The sequence below is a fragment of the Malaya genurostris genome, chromosome 3 (assembly GCF_030247185.1).
Source record: "Malaya genurostris strain Urasoe2022 chromosome 3, Malgen_1.1, whole genome shotgun sequence".
NCBI lineage: Eukaryota > Metazoa > Arthropoda > Insecta > Diptera > Culicidae > Malaya > Malaya genurostris.
The window spans coordinates 91,754,970-91,770,751 of record NC_080572.1 but is presented as its reverse complement, the minus strand read 5'-3'; the positions used below and the strand labels follow the sequence as shown (position 1 = coordinate 91,770,751).

Below are 15,782 nucleotides of genomic sequence, written 5' to 3'. Positions count from 1 at the left end.
GATTTTTAAATACTGGATATTGACAACGTACCTTTCATTTCTAATTGTATAGAAATTAAATATTTTTATCTTGACGAATTAAGTTCGATAATATATGTCTATTAGAATATTGTAAACAATTACACCTATTATCGATACTATCAGGTTCGAAAAGTAGTTTAATATAATTGAAATTACTAACGAGAAGTAATTCTAAATCGTATTTGAATAGTTTTTATGTATGACCACGCAAACAATTTTAAATAAATCTAATGGTGATATTAAGCAAGATCGCACAAGGATTTTCAAGAAGTAGGTATAAAAAGCTTCAGAATGATTGAATGGTTAAAGATACTATTTCCCGCTTTTGAAAACCTAATTATTAACAATTGTGCCGTATGCCAGGGAAAGTAATTAAACAAGTCTCAGAAAACACTGCCAAAAAATGTAGGGTTTAATATTCATACAAAATTGTATAAATTTTATTAAACTGGAGCACTCGTACCTCGCTCTTGACTAAATGCGCCGAGAGGGAACGAAGCGTTGTACATTCATATCTGCCGCGGTACTTAAATGCGCGAACGAGTTTTTGTGAGAGCAGCGTGCGCATGGTTGTCTTCTGAGAATTAGAACAAATTTGTTTCAGCGCAATAAAAAGAGCACATACGGTCTGCTGCTACTCTGTGTAATATACAATTCCCACAACTTAATAAAGAAATCTCGATTTTAGTTTTGTTACCAAAATTATTAATTCACGGTGTTCGGTTTTTTATTCACAATCAGAAATCTTGATTCACATTCTCGTGCACAAAATGGGCTTATTTCCACCTCTGCTTCATACTCTGAGTATTTCACGCTGTTAAAAAAAATTACAGTCTGATAATGATCGTTGCTGTGTAGTATTTCCCAAGAGAGAATCGCAAGTTGACAATTATTGCACAAAATCGAATCGATGATTCAACTTGATGATTCTCGTACTAGGTTGTAATATTTCAAAACCCTTGTGTGGAGCATTCACAGACATTTTCATAGGCACAACTTATACAAAGGTTATATGCCCATAGTTAGAATAAGCGGCAATAGTAAAATGATTCTATCGCAATTATCAACTGTCTGTATAGAATCGGATCGCGAAACGAGAATAAGCGACCGTTTGTTGCTTCAGAGAGGATCCCCACAGCAGCGTGCTAACCTTCGATTCTCAGAAATGTCATCGAGAGAAATTCGCTCTCGCACTGGTGTCGATTCTATGTTAAATGAGCCATACCGGGTTTTTGTTGTTGCGATGATATTCGTCTCTCTTTGATGGCACTGATTCAATCTTGTGAAGAGTTGCCAGTGATACGATAAAAGCCATCGTTGCATAATAATGCTATTTCACCTAATATTGACGAAATATTTGGACCGAAAATAAAATTCACATATTTCGTTCTAGTTTTCCTTGCACAACATAACTCGATTGAAACGCAAACGAAAATTTACAAATCCAATTATTATTATGACAAATGGCATTATGCCAAATGACCATTATGCCAAAAGACCATTATGCCAAATAACCGTTATGTCAAATAACCATTATGCCAAATAGCGTTATGCCAAACGGTATTATGCCAAATAACCTTATGCCAAACGGGCCGGCCCCGTTCAAAATGAACTGTTAGGCGGAGATGGCGGTTCAATTTGAACTGCATTAAGCACAGATGAGTCGAAGGCGAACCGCGAAGAAATCGAAAGTTAAGTCTAACTAACATGAAAAAAAATTGTGAACAAACCTCTCTTAGCTGTTCTTCCAGCATGTGATAACGGGCCTGCAGCACCGCGTACTCCGCCTTCGTCCGGCTGGTGCGATCTTCGACATTGTTCTGTGTATCCGCCAGGTTCGTCACTTGCCGTTGTAATATCTCTAGCTGCAATTCGGAGAAAAACAAATGACAGGAAATTAGTACAATCACACACAATTCAACGGAACAGTACCAACAATTCAGTTTAACTGAACCGAAACCCAGTCAAACGGAGCAAATGAATCACATCGGAAAAGTAAGCAACTACTTATCTACGCTTCTATTTTCGGTCAAAACTCCAATCTAGCGCTTCAATAAATTTTTACTGCTTTGCATCATAAAAGCAATGGTTTCTATTGGTTTATTTTCCTATTACTAAACATGAAATTTGATTGCCAGTGGTCAAAACTTAAGTGGAACAATGTTGATCATGTTTTGACCAAACAAACTCGACATTCATTTTAATCATTGATAACGGCTATAAACCGTTGAATTATCATGTTGAAGAATATTCGTTGAAATGATTCGACTCACGTAACACTGTTTCGTGACAATGCAATGAACCGTGAAGCGGTTTAAGTAGTCGTGAAACCTTTTCGTCACCTTTTTGTTGACTTCTTTACGATTGAATGATGCCATCACCGTTTTCTAACTTCACAATGTCAAAATTTCAAACCGAATGTTAACCTTAACCACTTACAGTACTTACTTGTTCGTTCAAATTATCACATAGATCGGTTTTTATAAGGCCATTGATTTTGCCGTTACCGTTGCTCGACTTCAGAATGTACTTGTTGCCGAGCTCTGGATTGTCATTAATCAGCTTCAGGTTGTTATTGATGAGATTGTTTTTGGCATTCTTCTCCTCAATGATGACCGAGCTGATCAGATTGTTCGTTTTGGCATTCAGCAGCTTGTTGTTGTTGTGTATGTTGTTGTTCGTGATTAGGTTGCTGCTATTGTTGTTCAATTGCTGCGTATGCTCCAGACTTCCGTTGCTGTACTCGTCCAGAAAGAAACCGGAGTGCGGTCCGGACGAAGGAAAATCGTTCGGATGAAGACTGAGGAAGGTTTCTTCGTCGATCAATACCGGCTGATCGGGAGGTATGTACCCGTTTAAGCGTAAATCTTCCAGACTAGATGAAGCGGTGCGCGATAGGTGATCGAGACCATCGCTGTTCAAGGTGGTACAACTTCCGTTCACGGTACCGGAGTCCAGCGTGGGCCCGACAAACTCGAACTGACCCTGCCACATATCGTAGTCTAGGTCGAGGCTGTCCGGCTGGCTAGTAGAAGACGGGGTGGCCGTCGACGACGGGGTCGACGATAGGTAGTCGACCTTTTTCGACGAGGCCATCATCTTGAGGGGCGATAGTTTGTCACTAAGTCGGTGCCAATTCATTCGGTCGATTGACGACGAGCATCATTTGCAAAGGATTGTGATTTGAGCAATGTTTTCTAAGGCACTTTTCAGGTGGTCTGTTTTTTTAAGGCACTTTATTGTACGATTTGTGTTTTTTTCACTTTCAAGTTTAATTACTGTAAACAGATTGGTAATATTCGGTAATGAGCACAGATGATTAACTTGACTAATTAGTCCGTTGAGTTTTACAGTTTTTGAGAATACGGAGAACGTTTGCAGGAGTAACATCCAACAAAGAACCGAAATCTATTACCTTGCACCATAAACACATATAACAATTCTTAAATTTGAAAATCATAAGTTCTATTTCAAACTTAGAGCCTACTCAAACAAATCAAAATTTATTTTTTAATCGATCTAACAAACTTTGCTTAGAAAGGTGTTGCACTACAGGGTGTCCGACGAAAAATTTCGACATTAAGAATGCAATAATAAAAAAACGGTTTGATGGATTTCAATGATAATATTTTTATTTGAAAGGTTGACTCATGATATTTCTTTATTTTCTTTGGGAAGCGGTTAAAGATAAATGTTACGCCAACCATCCAAAAACAATTGAAGACCTCAAACACGAAATTCAAGTTGCTATTGATGACATAAGGCCAGAAACAACTGGAAATGTACTCAAAAATTGGATGGAACGGATTGGCTACTGCCAAGCCAGTCATTTGAACGAAATTATTTGTAATAAAAATTTCATGAACCAACTTTTCAAATAAATATATAATCATTCAAATCTTTCAAACCGTTTTATATTAATGAATTTCTAAATTCGAAATTATTCGTTATGCTCAAAATCTCTAAATGGCCACTATCTCATGGAGACCAGTAAGTCGTCATTTTGTGTTTGCTTAGCGGTTCATGTTGAATTACTAAACGACATTAGCGGAATAATAAGAACTGCAAAAGTACTGAAAGCCGGAGTTTAAACTATCGAAAACTTAAAATAAAATCCACAAAAGTCTTTTAATTTGTTAAGTAAACCAGAAATCCTTACACTACCAATAATGGTCATAAACGCCTGTTATGGGTGATTCTAAAAAAGCATCCGGTAACATACACGAAGTATCAAACGCCCGGTAAATGATTTCACAATTCTTAAAACCAAATGATAGCAACTGATAAGATAATGTCAAAAAAAACATATCGAATAACTGCTAAACCAAATTCCTCAAAACATCACACGGAACAAGCGGATAATCATTAATGAAAGTAACTTTTGATAACAAAAAGTTTTTTTTTGATAAAATGAAATGATCCAGCTATTGATATTATCTGCACATTAAAACTGGAAAGTAGAAGAATACCGGTTTATGCGAAACTCAGGCAAATTAGAAAAAAAATCGCGACATCTTTGTTAAGCCGTATTACACCATTTCAGATCTTGGTTTCATCGTTATTCTTCGACTATTCAGAGATGTGGTTTTCTCACTTATAAGGTATTTTATTCGCACACTGTATTCGCAATTGGGAACACTCTCTCAGATTTGAATGAAACGTTTTGGACATGAATACTTAGCCACAAAAAGCCACTTTGTATACTATGTTTTTCAAAAATTGTTCAAGACTATCTTTTGAAAAGGGCCAAACTTTTATAATAAATTTTTTAAAATAGTAGTTGTCAAAAATGATACGGCTGCTCGGCCACCCATGGAAGTTGATCGTCAATGTCAACTTCCCTTTCTGAGCAGCCTAGATAGCCGTGTAGTGTCGGTAGCGGTTTCTCAACTGGCTAAGAATAACGCTACGGTCCACCTGTACCGGTGGTAAAAGTCCAACAAACAGATAAGCCTTGTGGCATACGGTGGAATTATTTTCTACCATGAATTGATCCACTGGTTTCCTGTTCCATGTAGTGAAAGGCCACAAAAATAGGAACTCCAAAGTCAAGGTGTATTTCCGTGCCGATGACTGAATGGCTGCAGGAGGTTAAAACAATGCAGTCGTGGACAGAATATTTTGGTTTTTATCACTTACTGGGTTGAGTGAAGCTCTGGTACATTGGATATTTCATTCTTCGCAACTCGTGGGATTTAAATGATTCAAGCATATAAAAAAAATTCTTTCCATGGTTCGCTATAGGCGATTATAAGCCAATATATTTGGTTTCTTCTAGTTGTTGTACGATAAGTGCTGGAGATGTAGTGTTCATTACTTTAATTGATAATGGTTAGAGTAGCATTAATCAATCTCCAGCATAAACGACAGCAACTATGAATCTATCCAGACTTCTGCAAGACGGTAAAGCCTCTATAGCTTTGGTTCAAGAACCATACTTACAAAAACGGAAACTACTACGTTGGAAAGTTGTTAAACCCAGTCTTCGTTGCCTTCAACAAGAACGGTATGACTAATCCACGTGAAATGCCTCGAGCATGCATACTTGCAAATAGTGCTCTCGATGATTTTCTCATATCGGAGTTCACAACTCGGGATATTTGTGCTGTCACAGTTGGTATGACTATTGATGGCATAGACAGGAAATATGTCTATTGTTCGGAATATTTAACGCACAACCAACCTTCGCCAAACGATGACTTCAAAAAGGTTGTATCATACTACTGCAAAAGTGATTTACCGCTTATAATCTGCAGTGACATAAATGCTTACCTTATCATTTGGGGCAGCACAGATATAAATTCGAAAGGCTCTGATATGATGGAATTTGTGAGCAGTACAAACCTGCACATAGTCAATGCAGGTAATCGTCCAACTTTTGCGAGATCTGGAAGAGAGGAGGTTTTGAACGTAACTCTTGCGCAGCTCGAACCTTCGTTATCTGATCATAAGTACATCTTCTTTGATCATTCAAACGTTTAATTTGTTATTATCACATATCGTAATCCCAAATCTAGAAACTTAAACCTCTATGAAGCGGGCTTGGCGACTAGATTTTACGGGTATCAACCAACAATTGAAACCCCAATTGATTTGGAAAATGTCGCATATGAAGTGGCAGCATATGAAGAGACTTCTTCACTTCGGATAGTGCGAGCTACTAGAAGAGTTCTTTGGTGGAATGCTGAACTTGCTAGACTAAGGAAACAATGCAGAAGAGCTTGAAACCACCGACACAGAGATGGGTCGGAGGAATTCGTGTCGGTTCAAAGGGCTTACAAAAATTTCTTCTTTTTTAATTTTTTGTGCTTTTTATGTTTTGTGAGTTTTTCCACCTCACCCACTTCACAATTCCCTTCCATGTTCCTTTTATCCTTCCCTTCCCATCAGATAATTGATGAGAAGCTACGGCAAGGCACAAATTTCCAAATACCTAGGGAAACATGCCACTTGAGCCAATTAGTTCTGATTCCTGATCTTTTGAAAAGGGCCGAACTTTTATAACCAATTTTTTTTAATATAAAAGTATTGTACTAGAGATTTTTAGTCAAGTTTTCGAATGAAAATGCTGAAAACAAAACCTTATCAAGCCCAACAGTGGAAAAATTGACATTAAAAGTTTAAAATCGATTTACAATCCCAACCAACCGTTCATACATTGCATGTTGGATACGTTTAAGGAAAAAAACCTTTCTGACAAAAGCTACTTCTTGTCCAGAATGATTTTTTTATCCAGTGTCTTTTTCTCTAAAACTAAACTAAATTGAAAGTCATTATCATAAAAAAAACCTTGAATTTTGTATGGGACTTCAAGACCTTTCATTTGAACGTAATTTTGTGAAAATCGGTTTCATCAGCCATCTCTGAGAAAAGTTAGTGCACTTATTTTCACTATTTTTTGCACATTTTACCCCATAATTCCGAAACCGGAAGTCAGATCCAAATAATATTCAGGAATTTTGTATGGGACCACAAGACCTTTCATTTGAATCTAAGTTTGTGAAAATCGGTCGCGCCATCTATGAGAAAAGTTAGAACACATATTTTTTTTTTGAACATTTTACCCCATAACTCCCGAACCGGAAGTTGGATCCAAATAATATTCAGGAATTTTGTATGGGACCACAAGACCTTTCATTTGAATCTCAGTTTGTGAAAATCGGTCGCGCCATCTATGAGAAAAGTTAGAACACATATTTTCTTTTTTTTGAACATTTTACCCCATAACTCCCGAACCGGAAGTTGGATCCAAATAATATTCAGGAATTTTGTATGGGACTTCAAGACCTTTCATTTGAACCTAATTTTGTGAAAATCGGTTCAGCTATCTCTGAGACAAGTTAGTGCACTTATTTTCACTATTTTTTGCACATTTTACCCCATAATTCCGGAACCGGAAGTCGGATCCAAATAATATTCAGGAATTTTGTATGGGACCACAAGACCTTTCATTTGAATCTAAGTTTGTGAAAATCGGTTCAGCCATCTCCTAGAAAAGTTAGTGCAAAAAAACGTTACATACACACACACATACACACACACACATACACACACACATACACACACACACACACACACACACACACACACACACACACACACACACACACACACACATACACACACACACATACACACACACACATACACACACACACACACACACACACACACACACACACACACACACACACACACACACACACACACACACACACACACACACACACACACACACACACACACAGTGCACGATATTAGCAGAAAGTATCAGTGCAGGATACGAAAAAAAAATTTATCCTTGAAAATGTCCATCTTGCAACATATAGACGGAAGACAGCGAACATAATTACTTACCTTGGGACAAAATTTTATTGAATTCGAAAATTGTGTTTTTTTAAATCGATTTTGAATTTTGAGAATCATATATTTTTTCAGTATAGGATTCCAATAGACGAATTTTTATTCTGTAGGAATCATTTTTATTCTGCGGGATATTATCGCGATCCTATAAAAATTTTGACAACTTTGATTTACTTCCTTAACTAACCAACTAAGCCGGTTTTGCACAAAATAAATTCGTCTGCAACATTGCAACCCAATGCTACTATAAAAACATGGAGAAACGATTTGCGAAATGTTAATGATGGATTGCGTACTCATGTATGCCAATCATGTGAAGATTTGAAACCATCTTTCGTCCAGTTTTGTGCATTTCGAAACCCACTATACATGAACCGCCATGATGAAAATATAGTCACTGAACACGGGGAGCGCACGAATTTGTAAACAATAACTGCTCCTTCTCTTCATCATCGATTGAGCCGGGGTTTGCTGGGGTTCACTGACACATTACTCAACTCTGACGTAGAGCTTTCAGCTGTTGATTTCATCATTGAATGCAAAAGGTTACCGTAGCTAGGAACCAAACCCACTGAATATTTTACCAAAACTTAATCACTTTAAAAGGCCTCTCAGTGATATCTACACGGAAAGTTAATCTACTAGCGCGATAGCAATAAGAAAACGAAAGTACACTTAGCTCAGTTACTCAATACGGAGGCGGCAACTTCGTTTGATAGTGCCCTGTACGTATCACCAATTCCAGTGAAGGTCTCGGAAGTGCATCAGCTTTCCAAGTATGGGCGCACGAGCGAGAGTTTAAAAGTCTCTCCTGCGCTAGAAAGAGTCCCTATTTGGCCTGCTAACGTGGGAATAGCGATAGCCAGCCAGTTTGCTTTCAAGCCTATTAATTCCAAACTGCACATACTCGTCGTATTGCATTTATGATTGATTGACAGATGTTGCCATTTCAACCAATAAAATTATTTATTGATGCTGCATCCTAATGGAAATCATACGTAATCATCGCAAATGAACTTTCTCAATGGTGCAAAGAAATTAAATTTTTCGTTACCTAATTATTTAACTATGATAGGCAATCTTCACCGCTCGAGTTCAGTACATCGATTGCTTCAATCGCCTAGAGGCCAACCGGCTGCAAAATTATTATCGACCTTCATCATCAAAACAAAAACAAATCATGCAATTCGTGACTCTGCAACTGCCAGTTCGTTCGCTCAGTTCGGTCACCGCGCAATTCGAAATCGCCATGGTGCCTTCGCTGGGGATCACTTTTTCTTGGTACCCACCGATGACCCTTAATTGTTACTGAAACAAAGAAACCTTTTTCCTTTCGGAGCCAATTTAGAGTTTAAAAAGAGTAAGTAATATTCGTGCTACACGCGATTGCTGACGATTCATCACTGCTGAAGTAGTTGTTAGAAATTGAGTCTCTCCTAGTCATAGTCAGCGGACGGGGAAATCAAGGAAGCGATGGAAGACAGTTCCATTGTGCTCTTCAAATTTAGTCAGGCTACCGGTAGCGGAGTAACAGCATTCAAGTGCTTACAAGATTAACTTTCAATTACATTCTATGGCAGATTTAATGTACTTTGGAAGCCTCCCTGCAAGAGTGGCTTTTAGTATATGTGCAGAAATTGAAAGTGCTTTTCGACGACACTACCTTTGAGAGTGAGTTACTGCGTAAGATAAGAGGTTATCATGCAGCCACCCCACGAATAGTGATTGATCGGAACATAAAAGCTTTCAATAATTTAGCGAAGTAAAGTTAGATCCTTTTCTTCATGGAAATAATTCAAATCATATGAATGACGTGGGTAAACCATCTTATTCATGACTTCAGTGCATAGATCGGGATCGCATATCGATGAGTAACTAGCGGTCAGATTCAGTAAGCAAGTAGAACCACCACATCTAATTAAAGGGTGATTTTTTAAGAGCTTGAGAACTTTTTTAAACAATAAAACGCATAAAATTTGCAAAATCTCATCGGTTCTTTATTTTAAACGTTAGATTGGTACATGACATTTACTTTTTGAAGATAATTTCATTTAAATGTTGACCGCGGCTGCGTCTTAGGTGGTCCATTCGGAAAATCCGCTTTTTAATCGACAAATTTTGTTCAGCGATGAGGCTCATTTCTGGTTGAATGGCTACGTAAATAAGCAAAATTGCCGCATTTGGAGTGAAGAGCAACCAGAAGCCGTTCAAGAACTGCCCATGCATCCCGAAAAATGCACTGTTTGGTGTGGTTTGTACGCTGGTGGAATCATTGGACCGTATTTTTTCAAAGATGCTGTTGGACGCAACGTTACAGTGAATGGCGATCGCTATCGTTCGATGCTAACAAACTTTTTGTTGCCAAAAATGGAAGAACTGAACTTGGTTGACATGTGGTTTCAACAAGATGGCGCTACATGCCACACAGCTCGCGATTCTATGGCCATTTTGAGGGAAAGCTTCGGAGAACAATTCATCTCAAGAAATGGACCGGTAAGTTGGCCACCAAGATCATGCGATTTGACGCCTTTAGACTATTTTTTGTGGGGCTACGCCAAGTCTAAAGTCTACAGAAATAAGCCAGTAACTATTCCAGCTTTGGAAGACAACATTTCCGAAGAAATTCGGGCTATTCCGGCCGAAATGCTCGAAAAAGTTGCCCAAAACTGGACTTTCCGAATGGACCACCTAAGACGCAGCCGCGGTCAACATTTAAATGAAATTATCTTCAAAAAGTAAATGTCATGTACCAATCTAACGTTTAAAATAAAGAACCGATGAGATTTTGCAAATTTTATGCGTTTTATTGTTTAAAAAAGTTCTCAAGCTCTTAAAAAATCACCCTATATTTCTCTTCTATGTTAGATGCCATTAACCTTAATTTGCTGTTTCTTTTAGTAGTGCAACATCTATCGGTATACCGGCCGAGTGTGCTGTCTTATGCTCAGGCAATAAATCAGGTGTTTGCTCAACTCATTTTCGGAAGAAATCGGGGAAACATGATCATTAAGGTTACCAGTTATGCTGCAATTCATAACTGCTGCCGGACCAATCGGAGATTGAGAGATAGGTACAACAAATCGGTTGGATTATAAAAAGTCGCACAGTAAAGTAATTGTTGTATGAAGTTATAAAAATGCAGTTGGATTTCTATGTCAAGTAGCTAGTTGACTAAGGCAGATAGACTAAGGCTTTTTGAACTAGTTTATCATACGAAGTATAAAAGTTATACTTTGCTTATTTCAAGAACGTACTTTCCAATTTTCATTCGAATCTTCATATCATGAAATTGTGAACAAAATGGCAATCAGAAGTGCAATTCTAAACAAATGTGCACTAGTGCACATTAGCATTCTTTTTGTGAATGTCATAGCCAACCTTAATTCGTGCCTCTACATTGTGGGAAACGAAAATGATGCTGTTAAGATACTGCTTCGCAGCGTAGTCAACCGAATCATTTTCACAATATGCAAGCGGAGCTAATAGTTACAGTATTTCTTCGTCAATTTGGTTTGTTTGGACTCAATGAAAAAAACCTTTCCTTACTCTCCGGGAAAAAGACACTAGATAACTAGCTTTGGATTGTTCATTACATAATACCATCTTTCGAAATTCAAACCTACAGAGTCCATGACAACAGAGACTTTAATGAATATTGTTCGAATGATTTCAAAAAGGTGTGTAGTTTCAAATAACCCTTAGAATTGATATTTTCAGAAATCATAACAAAAGTTATTTTTAATGTAATTAAAAAGTTCATCCAAAATAAGTCCCAGTTTCAACCCATTCGGTCGTTCACCGGAGTCATAAGAGAAGAAATTTTAGGAAATCCTAAGTTCTTACTTGCTAAGTTCTACATTTGGATCCAATAATAATTCTGGAGGCTTCGACCATAAAAATATTTCTTTCTCCGAATCTGATCCAATAGATTAATTGTTTATTTCAATAACCAAATACCATGGGGAAAAAGAATAATTTAACATTCTTATTACCGAATGTTAATAGTTTCACTTCGATACGGTCATTATACCGTAAAAAATTACTGAAGCGACTAATATGATTGCCCGGGTTTACCCCGGAATAACAGAGTGATAAAAATGCCATCGCTTAGAGCGGCTAAGCAAAAAACGTAAAAAAATCTAAAAGAAAGTCAAAACTTTTTCAATCGGTAGTTATTGTCACTAGAAGGCCAATTAAAATGATTTCGGCTATCATATACTCCAAATGGGAACTCACTCACGTAGATTCAAAGGAAAGGTCTTATGATCTTATAAAACACCTGAACTTCATCCGGATCCGGTTTCCAGTTCTTGAGATACGAGTGAAGAGTATTAAAAATGTTATAGCGGTGAAACAAAACCCGTAACAAAACTTCCAAACAAGTCTCAAATTTATTCCTGTATATAGAGTCAATTTCAGTAGAAGGCCAAACAAAGTGAGGCCAATTCTGGTTTCCGATTCCAGAAGCACTGGAAATATTGGTACTGTCTCAATAAAAATTCTGTTTTTTTTTTGAGAAGCAAAGAAAATTATTTCGAAGAATACCACATCATTTTATGAAAGACAATGAGTGATATGAGAAAGGCATCATCACGCCAGTAGGTTGATTAAAACAAGTGTTTCAATAAATATTCAACACCAGTCATTTTCATATAAAAAAATCAAAATCTTTGTGGAATTGGGTTTCTAAATATTTATGAACTTTGACAAAATATAGTTTATTTAATTCAATGCTCCACCTCTTTTTCTCTGGTATGTGAGATAAAAGGATGGTATGACGCTTTTAGTATATGAAAAAAAAACATCATATGCGTTCTTAGTTACTTATAGTGATTAGATAACGAAGCGTGCTTCCAATGCTAATTGATCAGAACCTCTGCACATGGTAACCTTTACGCGGCCTCTAATCAGTTCAGGTATCAGTTTTCTCCACACACAAAACACTTATGAATTCTACAGATGACCTAATCCCACATACGATGCAATTTATAATGACCCAACTTGTGAAGACGACATGTTATATTTGTGATGACTTTATACTTTGATTAGAATGAATTTTACTGTAATTAGCATTTGGTTATCAAGTGTGACTGTATGAATTTATATGCACCATTTACCAGCAAAGACATATGTGTGCTTCTGTGGCTCAGTCGATTAACGGACGTACTTTGTGATCCGATGATTATCGGTTCAAGTCGTCGCAGTCGCTACTAGATTTTAGCTTTTTTCATATCACACAATATTACATGTTTTAGCACTTGTGTACTGTGACTCTCAATATGTGTATATCATAAGATGTAAAATTACAAGGGTTTTTTGATCTAAATTGTTGTTTCAAATACAAATTTTTTGAAAGGATTATTTCTGTAAAAAATATCTCTTTGGTTCCACTAATTTATTCACACGACTTAAATTATTTCGTATCTGAGTTCTACTAGTAATAGACGAAATACGTATATGTCGAGAATGAAAACAAAGATATTAGGTTCAAAAGTTAGCTTCGAGGACTTCACTTCATTAAATACATGCGAATTCTGGTTTAGAAAGTTCAATAGTGGATATTTGGAAACAGGAGATGAGGAACACGAAGTAAGACAAGAATTCTCACGATGGATATAGATGACAAATACATATCGAGTTTAAGAGTGACTCGGCTAATTGTAGGGTAACAGCTACAGTAGTCAACTCATAAACGAAAATCATTACTTAAAGGGATATCTGCTATCTCTGTTCGATAGATTGACCTTGAAAGTAAGATAAAAATAGGTGCATTCACTTCGAGTTTTCACGTCGTTATGATAGCAGTATTGAACAATTCTCGAAAGTGTAAAGATATTGTATCTGATTTTATCACAATTCGTTGATTGAAAGTCGAGTAATCGGTAAAATAATATTGCGACTCTACTAATGAGATGACTGTTGGTACAATAGCCTTATATCTGCAAAGCAAGGCCACTATAATACACCAAAATCAAAGTTTTTAAAGGAAAGAGCTGTTGAGACACACGTCAATACTTGTGAATTTTTCTTTGAAAGACAATCGAAAGGGCTATTTAGTTCGTATTATGACTATACAGTTCGAAAAAATCTTATGATTTTACATCTATTATGATGCACATAAATGAAGCGTCGTATTTCACACAAATTTATATTCAAGAACATGTAAAATTACATGGCTTTAGATCGAATGAAGTAAAAAAAAACAAAAGATCGATAGCAACAGCGCGACTAGAACCGATAAACATTAGATCACAAGGTACGCCATTTAATCGACTGAGCCACAAAAGCACATATCTACTCAATGAACAATTGATACATATGAATCCATACAACGGCACTTGGTAACCGAGTGCAAATAACACGCGGAGCCTGTAAGATTCTGTACGAATGAAATATTGCGTCATTTGACAAGTTAAGTAATTATGGATTGTATTGTTTGTAGACTGCCAAATTCATAATTATCTTCTGTGTAGGAATAATAAATAGGTCACGTACAATCATACCAAATGCCGGAGAGGTTACCAGTTATGCTGAACTTCATAACTGCTACTGGACCAATCTAAGATTGAGAAACAGTGCAACAAATTGGTTGATCCATAAAATATCGTGCAGTAAATTGATAGTTATAAAAATAACTACAATTCTATGTCAAGTGGCTAGTTGGCTAAGGTACTATAGGAAATTATTACAATGTATACGAAACATTCGAAATATTAGCACAAAGATTAGATTAGATCTTCAAAACGGACATCATTAGTTTAGTTTTGTCAATTTTATGATTCTTAATCTAATTTTCATACAATGAAGTTCGGAAATTATGGGCATTTGAAAGTGCATCACAAGAACAAATTAGCATATTTGCACTCCAGCATTTCTTTCGTATCGTTTTTATCTAACCTAGATTCGATTTTCGTGTCTCGCCGTTGTAGGTTTAGTATCTAAACTTTGCAGTCTTTGTTCGTCAATGGAATTGAAAATGATGTTGCGGAGAAACAAAGACAAGAAACTGCTTCTCCGCGTAGTCACCCGAACTTGGATTTCGTTTACACAATATGCGAGCAAAACTGAGAGTAAGAGCCATTTTTGCTTGTTTTTGCTTACTCTCCCTACTTTACTCTCGATCATTTCCACACATACAGACATCGGCTCGTAGGTTTGTGTTTATTCATTACATAATATTTGTTCTCTAAATTCAAACTTACAAAGTCTGTAAAAACAGAAACTTTACTAAATATCTTTCGAATAACTTGAACATTTTTGGATCGAAAATCGTTTCGCGGAAGTGATCATTACGCCGAAAGCTGTTTCGCTAAGGTCAAAAGTAGTGATATAGACTTCAACATCTCACAATCAATTTAAAACAAATGAGAGTTAGTTTATTTTTGCCTTAGTAAGGTCCGAACGAGCGATAGCGAGGTCGCAAAGCACACGACAAAAAAGCATTAGTACCGCAAAAAGTGGCCTGGTAGATACACCAACGAAAATATTTTATGCTTGTGAGGTAATAATAGAAACTAGCTTTCCTGGAAAATCTGAAAAATTCAATTTAGAGAGTATTCTTTCTAAGTTAAATACCGGGAAATGAATTTATCCGTTATTTTATACGAGTATAGGAAATTTCCCGGGTTGGCGTCGTAGTGTCAGTAGAATCGTAGCACCAGCCATGCAATGGTTCTGTACACTCTGAATCGGCTGCGAAGTCTGTTGAAACAGAAGGTGAAATTCCACTACAGGAATGAAATACCAAAGCTTTGCTGTATAGGAAATATTTCACATGAACGATTTTAGGTCAATGAAACGGGGGTGAACACTATCATCTTTCATTTTTATTTCACTTTGTGTGAAATGACCCTGACCACTTTGCTACTATGTTGGGCCTAACGTCAATTTCTCACATT

The 15,782-nt window shown here is 36.8% G+C and overlaps 1 protein-coding gene across 18 annotated transcripts in view; it reads right to left on the bottom strand.

Moving 5' to 3' along the window:
• Nucleotides 1-15,782, bottom strand: part of LOC131437563 (rab11 family-interacting protein 4B) — a 240,356-nt gene that overhangs the window by 31,651 nt on the left and 192,923 nt on the right. For 14 of the 18 annotated variants that reach the window (XM_058607001.1, XM_058606998.1, XM_058607002.1 and 11 more), the window contains one exon: nucleotides 1,752-1,886. In XM_058607001.1, coding sequence (XP_058462984.1) covers nucleotides 1,752-1,886 — 135 coding nt within the window. Of the gene's footprint in view, nucleotides 1-1,751; nucleotides 1,887-2,469; nucleotides 3,300-15,782 lie in introns of all 18 variants that reach the window. The other 4 variants (XM_058606993.1, XM_058606991.1, XM_058606992.1 and 1 more) reach the window with 1 other exon arrangement.